The sequence below is a fragment of the Neoarius graeffei genome, chromosome 24, assembly GCF_027579695.1.
Source record: "Neoarius graeffei isolate fNeoGra1 chromosome 24, fNeoGra1.pri, whole genome shotgun sequence".
Taxonomy (NCBI): Eukaryota; Metazoa; Chordata; class Actinopteri; order Siluriformes; family Ariidae; genus Neoarius; species Neoarius graeffei.
Genome location: NC_083592.1, coordinates 8,438,499 through 8,451,834, shown reverse-complemented (window position 1 = coordinate 8,451,834; position 13,336 = coordinate 8,438,499). Strand labels below are relative to the sequence as shown.

At 40.7% G+C, this 13,336-nt stretch overlaps 1 protein-coding gene across 6 annotated transcripts in view; it reads left to right on the top strand.

The window, feature by feature from the left end:
* Positions 1-12,360: 12,360 nt before the first annotated feature.
* Positions 12,361-13,336, top strand: part of LOC132872864 (class I histocompatibility antigen, Gogo-B*0101 alpha chain-like) — a 198,035-nt gene continuing 197,059 nt past the window's right edge. For all 6 annotated transcript variants that reach the window (XM_060907973.1, XM_060907972.1, XM_060907971.1 and 3 more), the window contains exon 1: positions 12,361-12,631. In XM_060907973.1, coding sequence (XP_060763956.1) covers positions 12,508-12,631 — 124 coding nt within the window. In that variant the 5' untranslated portion in view covers positions 12,361-12,507. The remainder of the gene's footprint in view (positions 12,632-13,336) is intronic.

Sequence of the window (13,336 nt, the reverse complement as noted above, 5' to 3'; positions counted from 1 at the left end):
TGATGCTGCGATTCCAGGATTTGAGTGTCAAACTCTGTCAGTGCTCTGACTCTCCGCTCTCCGACACAGAAGGGAGGGGGAGGGGCGAGGTGTGAGCTGCAGAGAGAGAGAGAGGTGCGCTGTTTACACAGACAGATATAGAGAAACTACGCTCGCATGAACTCTGTGAGTAAATTCGAGTAATTTACAGGACGTATTGAAGAGAAACTGCGACGAAAGTATCGATCTCATCACGCTAGTATTGATTCGATTCCGATACTCACCTTGGTATCGATACTATCGATACTCAGATCGATACGCCCACCCAAATTATACATAAAAATATGTATAATTTGGGTGCGTAATATTGTGTAAAATCTCCAAACAGTGTTTGGAGATTTTACACAATATTACGCACCCAAATTATACATATTTTTAAAACTTGGCCCCAAATTTGGTGTGTGTGTGTGTATATATATATATATATATATATATATATATATATATATATATATATATATATATATAAAATGGTTGTGTGTTGTTTTTTTTTTGTGCTGTTTTTACTATGCACTGGTGCCAAGTTAGCTTTGCATGCTAACTCAGACAGATTGGCGTGCGAGGTAGATGCCAAAATATCAACTTTTGTGTGCATGTAAAACTTTATTTAGTTGCCCAAGTGAATTTCGGGGGGGGGGAATATACAACGCTACAAGCCCGGTATTTATTCTCAAATTTGCGCGTTGACGATAGTCAAAACCACCATCCGTCAGCTAAATTATTAATTGAGCCATACTGTAACAACAACTTCCGTTCAAAATGTCTTGATACCGGGCTTGACCACGCCCACTTAGTGGTGTAAGCGAATCGTTGCTCAAGAAATTTAATTTTCTTTGGACTCAATTACAGTTCACTTTTAATTAGTAAAATAAACATTTGAGTGAAATGAACACAAGTTTATTACATCCTCAGATAACACTAATGAGGAAGCAGGTGGGTATTTTAAAGAGACATGTATAGTTGGTGTGTGTGATGTGTAAAATGTCTCCACAGTGCTAAACGCAGCCCTTCCGCCATTCCGGCTCCAGTGAGGCTGTGAGAGAAGCTTTTCTGAAGGAGCGGGGCAAAGCACAACACCAGGGCTCTCAAGTTTTGAAGTCAGTTCAGAGTGAGGTTTTGTCGGGAAGGGCGGGGTGGTGTTGGTGAGGGGTGTCGGCGGCGGCGCACAGGGGGGTGGAAGAGGGGGGTATGATTGGTGTGTGTTGTAAGTGTTGGTGGAAGATTTTGAGCCCTTCAGTACGGGGGTAGGGGGCTCCCACTTGAAACACAGAGGTTCCAGGCCTGCCATTTTAACAGCCATGATTGAGGAGAGAGTTCTGTCAAGGGCCAAGCTGTGTCTGGTCTTGGTCTTATTTAAGTCAACCATGGAGAAAACCCTCTCTGCATCAGCAGGGTTAATTCTGCTATCTTGGATAGCCTCCCAAACTGGAGTATAAAATTGTGCAACACTGCTGGCTGAGTTAAGAACCTGTTCTTTGTCCCAATGTCCCTTACTTTCGACGTGCCTTGATGGACACAGGAGTTCTCTTGTCTGCAGACAGAGCACCAGTAATAGGAGCTGGTGGTGCCTATAGTGATGAATGGCCATTTGGTTGACCATTCATTCCTAAAAGAACACCTATAGATAGTTTTCACTGACGTCATGGCATTCCGGGGAACGCCCCCCAGCCGCCATCTTGCGGGGCAAACAAAACGGACCATCGCCACTACCGGCTACGTTGTCTCGGACGAATTTATTAAGTTATATAGTCAGTTTTCTAAAATAAAGATCAATGTCGGCAAAATCAAGCAAACAGAAGTATATGGATACATTGGACGACATCTCACGACAACGGTATGCAGCCAAACTGTCCTTGATTGGGGGAATTGACCCCTACGAAGTGGACAAAGAAGCATTTTCAAGTGACTATGCAGGGCTGCCATCCATATCGTACCCTGATATTGTGAACTATTTCGTGAATACTAAAAGCGCCTACACACTTGACGACCTCAAAGCATACAAGTCGCTGGAGTCATACAATTATTTTGTCTGTGGCTGGGTCCGCGAAGTCCACCATATAAAAACAAGTGAGAACTGTGTCCTAATTACAGCCAAGGTATGTAAACATTGGAATTTTAGAGCTCTCAACACTGCATATAAATATATGTGACAAACGAGCGATATTAGTGTACATTACAATGTAAACGTACACTCAGCGGTTCCAGTTAGGCATTCTCTAGAGATTGTTTACACGATGTTTTGGTTTCCAAAAACAAACTTAACACAATTGATTGTTTATTTAAACAACTTACCACTTATAAAATGATCGGAGCAGACTTTGCTGTGTCTGGAAGGCTGAAAATCCTTGTGGTTGATTCTCGCAAGCCATAGATTTCTCCTTTGTATGCTGAGTTTCTTTGTTTGATTGCCTTCGTGCTCCCGTACAGTGGGAATTACATGAAAGCTCCACTTGACTTCATCATTTGACCTATTACGACAGCCGTGAATACAACAGGTGTGCACCATTGCTAGCTTTAAATAGTAATAATGTAACTATAAATGTAAATAATATATAAATAAATGTAACTCGCCCGTTACAATGTGTGCTCAGTGACCCGTATGGTAAGCTTGCCCCGCAAGATGGCTGCCACCAGGGAATCCCCGACTCTGTGATGTCATGTAAAAACTATAAGTGGCCACTCCAGACAATCCTCTCTTTTTTTCTTGTTTCCACTGGCTTGTCCACTGTCTCCTCTATAGTCTCCTCGATGGTCTCTTCCACTGACTCTTCTGCTACTGACACCCTAGCTGTCTCCTTCACTGCCTCCTCCACTGTCTCATCTACTGCCTCCACCATTGCCTCTTCCATAGTCTCCTCCTCTGACCTGGCAACCTTTTTAGGGGGCTGACCCTTCAGAGCGAAGCATGAAATAGTGCTCATTTGCTTCTTCCCTGACATCTCTGAAACAGATAAATGCAATGATTAATGTATGCATGGCCAGGACATAAAATATAAATGAAATATTACAACTAAAATAGCCTACTGACTAAAATGGACTATGCAACGATGAAATTGTATTTACTAGAACTGCACTAAAACTGTTAAGCCTAACAACAACAAAAACAGATAATGAAAATATGACTACACTAGTGTAAGGACAAGAAATGATAACAGAATAAGCCACCCCCTTCCAATATATTTTTCAAGTTATTTCATTTCAAATGTATTGTATGTGTATTGTTCTGTGTAGCTCACAAAATAGTATCTGCGCTGAGTAGTACATAAAGAGAGGTGTGGTTTCTCCTTTTGGCCACAAGGTGGAGTATCCGCTAAAGTGAGCACTGCTCAGGAGTGTAAACACAAGCGCCTGACCATCTGCTACTGTATCTGTGTATTTTGCAGTTTGGCGAGTACCCAGTAAAGGAAGAGATTTAAAAAAAAAAAAATCACACTGAGTTTTCATTCAAGTGTGCAACACTCGGACTAAAAACAGGTGTCAAAAATAGCTGCTGAAATTAGCAACGATTCAAGAATGAAGTGGTGAGACAAGCTCTCAGACTCTGGGCAAACTGATAGTTAACATTATTAGCTGGAGACAATATTCCCCAACATCAGCTCTCATTATTTTTGTCCTGCAAGTACTAATTTCGTTCAGGAAATACAAAATCATATGAGATGATTTACTGTACTGTAGGCGACTCATCGAATATGGCGCTCCCGCATCGTCCAGTGTGTGTCGGTCTGCACTTCACCGCATCGACTGCTTTGAAAAGTTATTGGCGGGATCACGTAAATTTTACCCGGATACAACAATGCTATTTTTTGATTGGCTGTTGGGGAGCTACATTTTTCAGTTTATTGATAGTTAAAAAGTAGCGGTGCACCTTGGTGGGCGGTGGCGAGTGATTTCTGTGCGTGAGAGATGCAGGGTGTGGCATGTGAACTGCTTGAAATGCGTGTGTGAGACTTGAGAGCCCTGACAACACTGTTTATGGCCAAGTTTACATTAGACCGTATCTGTCTCGTTTTCTTTGCGGATGCACTGTCCGTTTACATTAAACCGCCTGGAAACGCCGGGAAACGGGAATCCGCCAGCGTCCACGTATTCAATCTAGATCGTGTCTGGTCCGGTGCTGTGTAAACATTGAGAATACGCGGATACGCTTGTGCTGAGCTCTAGCTGGCGTCGTCATTGGACAACGTCACTGTGACATCCACCTTCCTGATTCGCTGGCGTTGGTCATGTGACGCGACTGCTGAAAAACGGCGCGGACTTCCGCCTTGTATCACCTTTCATTAAAGAGTATAAAAGTATGAAAATACTGCAAATACTGATGCAAATACTGCCCATTGTGTAGTTGTGATTGTCTTTAGGCTTGCCATCCTTCCACTTGCAAGTGGTAAGTGATCTGCGCTGGGATCACACACACAGCGGCTCAGTCCCGAATCACAGCTCGTGCACTTCACTCGTGCGCTCTGTGAGCTGCGCAGGGCCGGAGTGCGCACCCTCCAGAGGGCACTCGCTGTTCAGGGCGGAGTGATTTGGAGCGCAGGATGCCTGCGGAGCCGAGCGTATCCGTGTATTGGTGTTGCTATGTGCACGCGAATCGTGTATTGGTGTTGCTGTGTGCACACTAATCGTTTTAAAAACGTTAATCTGATGATCCGCTGATACGGTCTAATGTAAACCCCACCTTAGTTCATCTGAGAAGTGGAAAGATATTTTCGGCTTATGGTGAAACTATAGTGGGGTTTACATTAGACCGTATCAGCGGATCATCAGATTAATGTTTTTTTTTTTTTTTTAAAGATATTTTTTTTGGGCTTTTTTGCACCTTTATTGGATAGGACAGTGCAGAGACAGGAAATGAGCAGGAGAGAGAGAGACGGGAAGGGATCGGGAAATGACCTCGGGCCGGAATCGAACCCGGGTCGCCCGCATTCATGGTATGGCGCCCTAACCACCTGAGCCACGACGCCCCCAAGATTAATGTTTTTAAAACGATTAGTGTGCACACAGCAACGCCAATACACGATTCGCGTGCACACAGTAACACCAATGGAGCACTTGCATGTGACGTCACAGCCGATCCAGATTGTGACAGACGCCATCGTGTCGGTCAAACGCCATATTCCGCCTTCTACTTCTGGTTCTACTTCTGCTTTTACTTCTACCTTTTCTTCTGGAAAACCCTACTATATACAATTCTACTACAACGGCTGTGGCTACAAGCTCTCCCTACCTGTGCACGTTTTTTATGTTTTTTGTGTGTATTTTTGCGTGTTGTTCGTCTGTACCGGACTTCAATATCCACTACAACCGTATGGACTTACTGGACATTGGTTTCCAGCAGAAAATGACAGTTTGTAGCGATTTCCATCGCATGCACAACATTCGGGACGAGGAAAAAAAAAAAAAACATTCCGGACGAGATAGCGAGACCAGTGGGGTCTCTGTGGATTGTTATTGGAAGCAAAGCGAAGGAGGCGGCACCGGGAGCCGAAGCGAGGCTGTAGAGCCGGCCTGTTGACTAAGCTCAGAAAACAGCCACTCAAATCTCCACTGCCAAGCCTCTACCTCTCCAACGCCAGATCCATGTAAACAAGACGGACGATTTGGAATTACCTTATTCTATTCTATAATCGGCTGGTCAGTGCTATACTCAATACTTAAGTGACTTACCCATCCAGTGAGGATCATTTTCTTGTTTACAAGATGCCACATCTGAGTCGCTGACAAATCCTGAATTTCTGTAAAGATAACTGTCCAGAGATTTATAGGCACGCAGTGCTTCACCACTGAACAGCGAGGTTAAGTTGATGAGGTAATCATACACGTCCGGGCATTCCGCTGGCAGTTCAAAATCTGGTCATGAAAACTCCGTCCGGAAAGCCATAAGGGTCACAAATCTGTAGATCGTTTATTTTAGACATATATCTAGTTATCTGTTCATTAGAAAAATGAGCCATGTAGTCCGTCGGTTGAAATTGATCCATTCTGTACACGAGTGCAGCAGTATTCAGCGGTGTTTTTGACCGACAAGATGGCGGTTGTGTACTTTCCGGTCACGTGACTGCAAGATCTCTATTGAGGTATTTCACCTGACGTCACAGGGTCACGTGACGCCCCGGTGTCCACCATTTTGGACGGCAAGCTAGCTAATGTCAACAACAGTAGCTAGTATGTTACTGTAGCAATATTTACGTTCAGTCATTTGGATGACTGTTAAAACCTTTCAGTCTCAAGTTTTTCCTTTACTGGATTTACTAGTTTACTGAGCCAGCGCGCGATGGCTCCCGGCTCGGCCGGAGAGCGCGCGATGGCTCCCGGCTCGGCCGGAGAGTGCGCGATGGCTCCCGGTTTGGCCGAACGCGCTAGCTCAGTAAACTAGTAAATCCAGTAAAGGAAAAACTTGAGACTGAAAGGTTTTAACAGTCATCCAAATGATTGAACGTAAATATTGCTACAGTAACATACTAGCTACGATGTTGTTGACATTAGCTAGTGCTAACAGCTAGCTGCTAGTACACTGCTACAACACAGACACCGACCCTAATAATACAGTTCTTGGTCATTGCCTGGTAACAGCAAATTTATAACGGGCCATGTCTCAACAGACTAAGAAGTTATTTCAATGACATTTAATAACATTTTGTTTATCCTGAGGACCGAAAGTAAATGAAAATGTGAACAAACCTTAGCTGTAATAAGATGGCGACCACCGGCTCCAGGGACGACCCGCTGATGTAGGCATGTTACCCAGCCTGACAAAATATTTGTAGGCATCCAAACTCTTATACGCTTTCAGATCAATACCTGTGTATGGCGATGGGTTTTTAACGACATAGGTATACAGATCCTGTGGGCCGAAGTCAGGTAAAGACGAGGGCTTCGTGTACTTCCGTACGTCAGTGAACAATCCTGGTGGAAGCAGGTAAACATCGTTCTCTAAGCCTGCTAACCTCAATTTTTGCAAATACCTCTCCCTCTGCTCGCCCTGTAAATGCCCTACATCACTGGATAGTGAAGGTGTTTTCTGCATCTCGCTCCTTTTTCTTTTATGTTTTTCGTTTGTCGCCTTCCTCGCATTCAAACTGATTCGAGCCGTGCCGTCCAAAATGGCAGCGTCACATGACTTGGTCACGTGAGTGAAATACCTCAATACACGGATACGCTCGGCTCCGCAGGCATCCTGCGCTCCAAATCACTCCGCCCTGAACAGCGAGTGCCCTCTGGAGGTTGCGCACTCCGGCCCTGCGCAGCTCACAGAGCGCACGAGTGAAGTGCACAAGCATTGATTCGGGACTGAGCCGCTGTGTGTGTGATCCCAGCGCATATCACTTACCACTTGCAAGTGGAAGGATGGCAAGCCTAAAGACAATCATAACTACACAATGGGCAGTATTTGCATCAGTATTTGCAGTATTTTCATACTTTTATACTCTTTAATGAAAGGTGATATAAGGCGGAAGTCCGCGCCGTTTTTCAGCAGTCGCGTCACATGACCAACGCCAGCGAATCAGGAAGGTGGATGTCACAGTGACGTTGTCCAATGACGACGCCAGCTAGAGCTCAGCACAGTGTATCCGTGTATTCTCAATGTTTATACAGCACCGGATCAGACACGATCTGGATTGAATACGTGGACGCTGGCGGATTCCCGTTTCCCGGCGTTTCCAGGCGTTTTAATGTAAACGGACAGTGCATCCGCGAAGAAAACGAGACCGATACGGTCTAATGTAAACTTGGCGCCCACAGTCTACAGAGCCTCATTAATGGGCAACACTGGTTACAGGGGGTTATTGATCAACCCCAACACACAATCCAGTCATTTTAATGATATTAGGTGAATGATCTTTTTAAAAATCCCGTGTAATGATTAATTAGTACACACTAAGAATAATAAAGGATTAAAACTACGTCCATGAAATTCAAATGTGTGTCCTGGTTAAAGAGAGTAAAGTGTCCCACTTTAACAGGATCACAGGAAAAGAAATAAACAGAGATGAGAAGAATAGTTCATTTAAAGAATTCTGTGAATCAGACCTTAAAATTGAAGAATTAGATGCAGTTATCAGAAAAATGACATCAAATAAGTCCCCAGGGTCAGATGGGCTCACAGTTAATTTTTTCAAATTCTTTTGGGAGGATGTGAGAGAAATTTTATTTAAAGCATTATTAGATTGTATGGAAAATAGAGAACTAATGACAAGTATGAAACAAGGGATAATCACCTTAATTACTAAACCAGGAAAAGATAAACGGCAATTAGATAACTTAAGACCCATAACACTATTAAATACAGACTACAAAATCTTCTCTAGCTCACTTGCAGCAAGAATTAAACATGGGGTGTCAGATATAATCAGTGAGACACAATCAGGTTTTTTAAAAGAAAGGAATATTCATAATAACATTAGACTTGTCTTAGATTTAATTGATTATAGTGATTTAATTGAGTGACAGTTTTATTCTTTTCTTAGATTTTTATAAGGCATTTGACTCTGTAGAGCATCCTTTTATTTTAGAAACTCTCACACGATTTGGATTTGGAAAAAAAATTTAGAAATACAATTAGTATGCTCTATAACGATATAAATAGCTCAGTGTCTTTAGGCCACGGAACATGCAAAAGATTCAGCATCAAAAGAGGCATTCATCAAGGTTGTGTAAGCTCACCTTTGCTGTTTATAATGGTTGCAGAGATGCTCGCCATTTTAATTAAAAACAGTAATATTGCTGGTATTGAGGTCATGGGTAAATCATTAATAATTAGTCAGTTAGCTGATGACACAGCCCTTTTTTTTAAAGAATAAACATCAAATTCCCTTGGCTCAACAAATTATTGTTAAATTTTCTAAAGCCTCAGGCCTGCAACTAAACTTGAATAAATGTGAACTATTTGCTTTAAAAGACCATCCCTTGCAATCGTTGTACAATATAAAGGTGAAGAAAGAGGTGAAATACTTAGGTATAGTCATTACAAAAGATAGTAATATTCGGGATAAAGCAAATATATCTGATGTTGACAAATGTAAACTAATCTTAAATAGATGGTTAAAGCGAGATGTCACTGTCTTTGGCAGGATATTACTGACCAAAATGGAGAGTCTCTCTAGATTAATTTATCCTGTGTATTCCCTCCCTATTTCAAAAAGAATGATAAAAACATTTAATAGATTAAACTTTAACTTCATTTGGAAGAACAAATGTCATTATATAGGTAAAGATGATCTAATCAAACCCTATGGTGAGGGAGGGGGAAATGCAATAGATTTTGACATCATGAACGGTGTACTAAAACTTAAATGGCTAAAGTCTTTTCTAAATAATAGTCACTCTATCTGGTATTACATACCCAACCTCATTTTCAATAAGCTCGGTGGAATCGACTTCCTATTAAAATGTGATTTTGAGTTAAATAAACTTCCTCAGACACTTTCTGACTTTCATCAACAGGTCCTCCTTTATTGGAAAATAATATTTAAGCATAATTTTACCCCTCATAATAGCCCAGTGTGGAATAATAGGTATGTATTGGTTAATAGAAAATCTATTTTTATTGAGGAATGGTTTTCCAATAGGTGTATGGGCTATTGCTCACTTTATGAATGATGGACAAATTTTACAACATGGTCATTTCTGTCAGAAAGTTCAGATTCAATGTACAAAAAGAAAATACAACCAAATCGTAAAGGCTATTCCTGTACCAATCCGAACTATGGTGGAACAGGATATGGTGTACTCTGACATCTCTCCTGGACTGAGACAACTTTGGATTGAAGGTGTCGAATTTTGTAATAAAGAGTGTAATAACAAATTTTTAAGACGTTCCTTACAAAATAATTGCTTTCCTAATTCTGTCAAAAGAGATTACATATTAAAAGATTTTGAAACAGTAGAAATTAAAAAGATTAGAACTAAATTTCTCTCCTTTCTATTTCCCTTCAAAGTGAAAGAAATACAGTTCAACATTTTGAATAGAATTTACCCAACCAAAGAATTTCTTAAAAAGAAATTTTAAATTTGAAATTGGTAAATGTGTGTTTTGTGAAACAGAGGAGGAGGATTTGGAACGTCTTTTCTTTCTATGTGATTTTAATACAAAGATGTTGGATTGATTTTCAGGCTTGGCTACAGTCTAGGGCAGGGGTTCTCAACCTTTTGCAACCTGGGCCCCACCAAAGCTGGTTCGTTGCAGTTGGGGGCCCCTCTTCTCGCCCCGCCCCCATCCCCCCATCCCCCCCCAAACACACTCACCCGCAGTGACGCCACCCGACCTACAGCACCTTATATCGACCGATAGATAGATAGATAGATAGATAGATAGACAGATAGATAGATAGATAGATAGATAGATAGATAGATAGATAGATAGATAGATAGATAGATAGATAGATAGCCCTGGGCTAGATTATTATTATTATTAGTAGTAGTAGTAGCAGTAGCAGCAGTAGTAGCATTATCCATTCCATAGAAATACATAGGCCTATTATCATTATTAGGCTATTGTTATAATTGGCAGTAGCACCACATTTCTAATCTGCTTTTGGGCATTATTATAATTATAATTGTTATAATAATTATTATTATTATTATTATGGCCTATTATCATTACTAAGCTGTTGGCAGTAGTACAAGACTTATGTTCTTTCAGGCATTATTATTATTATTAGGCCTATTATTATTATTATTATTATTATTATTATTATTATTATTATTATTATTATTGCTGTTGTTGGGTGTTGATATTATTATTATTATTATTATTATTATTATTATTATTATGATGCTATTATTATTAATAGGCATTATTATTATTATTATTATTATTATTATTATTATTATTATTATTATTAGTGTTTTTATTAGGTATTTTATTAGGCTTATCATTAGCTGGCTATTGATATCATTGGGAATTGGGACCAGGCGTGAATTTAGGTTTTACTTTTTACTGTGCCTTTGTGATCTGCATTTGCGTTAATGCGAGACCTGAGCCTGCTTTGCCTTACAAAGATCCTCGATTCTTGGCGAAATGTTTGACAAGCACAGTCTCAAGTCATCCTCAATTTGCGCACGATTGCGATATTTCGTTTTGAGCGCAGTCATTTTTGAAAATCCTGCCTCACACAAGTAGGTCGATGCGAATGGGATGAGCAGTTTCAAGGCTACGTCACACAGTTGCGGGTACTCCTGCATCAATGCTGCCCAGAATGTCGAAAGAGGGCATGAGGTGAAGACTGCCTTAAGTCTACTGTCACTCTTCAGCTCAATAAGCTGTTCCTGCATGTCAACTGGAAGTTCGTCAGCAGTACACACAAATGGATCTCGAACCCACGCAAAAGAGCGATAATCCTCTGTGAAGTATGCCGCAAACTGTTTTCTCATTACCGACGTGCTCTGACGCTGCTTGAAAGACAGATGAGAAATCGTGGGAAGTGCCTGCATAAAGTCTGCAAGGCTTGGGAACATATCACAGTTCCCCCGACTGATGCGGCCACACCAGAGGTCAAGTTTTTGCTTGAAGGCATCCACTTTCTCTGCGAGAAGCAAAATGTGAGATTTTTTTTTTCCTCCATACATGAAGCCTACTCGCGACCCCCCTGGAGTACCTCCGCGCCCCACCAGGGGGGCGCGCCCCCCCGGTTGAGAACCACTGGTCTAGGGGGATTCAGTTTGCCCCTTTATCCATTAAAGAAATTAAATTTGGAGTGTTTTTAAATAATAACAAAATTGAATATGGTATTAATAATTTACTACTTTTAGGTAAACACTTTATTCACAAATGTCATTTTTTTTAAACTAAACCTTATGTTACACACTGGAAGAATGACCTCAAGCTTTTTTCCAAATCTTTAAAGTTAGTTGAAAATAAGGATGTTGGTTATTTTATATCCTTTTTGGATGACTTTGATTTACTCGATTAACATATGTAAAGATAGTTAAGTAGCCCCTTTCTTGTTCATATTTTTTTACTTTTGCTATGTGTGTGCTTTACTACTTTGATGGTTTTGGATCTGTATATATATGGTGCTCTATTTGTTTGTATTTTGAATGTTTTGGGAAATAAAAAAAAACTTGCAGTGGGACTTTCACAAACACAGAAATTATATTTTAAAGAGAAATATTAATTTGAGCAGATATGTGTTTTCTAAAGAGTTTCTATCAGGAAAAATATCGCAAATCTTCCATATGATCAATTTTCACAAACTAGTAAAACTCTTTCAGATGGTCACTTATACTTGAATTGTCCTTTGTGTGGGTTTTTATTTTTCAACTGAGACCGGGTTATTAATGTGTGTAGTGTGGTGGCGGCTTTTATTTTGAAATTTGTGTTCAGAGCAGGAAGAGAAATCGAAAGTAGATCAGCAGGAGATATGCAGTGCTAGTTTTACTGACATTCTAAAAAGCTGTAAACACTGAGAATCATCCGCCTTTACTCCAGTGTGTGACCGCCTATAGACAGGACTTTACTAAAGTTTAGTTATGAAATTGTTTATTTTTGTTTATTTTGCCTCTTTGCTGGGAAATGTTGGGACTGTAACATGGAGCTCGACAGTTCCGGAAGTTCTGCTTTTTCTCCTGTTTTCTGTTCATCCTTCATCAGCAGGTGAGTTTAGAAATGTAAAATATCAGCTCATTGAAAGCTGTGTGTGTGTGTCAGTAGTGACAGAGTGTAAATTACACAGCTCACTCCGGGGAATAAAGAAGTGTAATGTGGTACTGAAGGTGTTTATCTCTGGTGCCCCGATATTCGTTTGAGCTGTTTGACTTTTCAGTGAGGTTTCTCTCTCTGCTCTGGACGGGTCCCTGCCAATATGTCTGACTGAAGAGAGAGAGAGAGAAAAAAAAAAACAACCAGTTCCGCTCCGTGCGCGGTACGCAGTTACTAGCTCAGGAGTAATAGGGTTATACCCGGAACAAATTAGTAACAAGCTGAAAATTTCAGAATATGTTCAGAATACCTTTAGGAATAACATACTAAAAGTCCCCGGAAATCCCCCTTGTGCTGTCTGAGAAATTCAAGATGGCATCCAAAATGGCCGCCAAATGTAGCTCTGCCCACATCTCAGGCCCAAAACAAAATATTAATGCAATTAAAAGGTCAGAATGTATGTTTTGTAGGATAGGAGAGTAAATTCCAACATGTGTGTATTAATTACATTGTGTATTAACATTATATAATAACAATGTACACATTATTATAACAGTATATTTGTGTATAATGTGTTCACTTGCCATGTCTGGTTAGATTGTCATATTTTTGGCACTTCACCAATTCACATTTATGAATGTGCACAGTACTATGAATGTG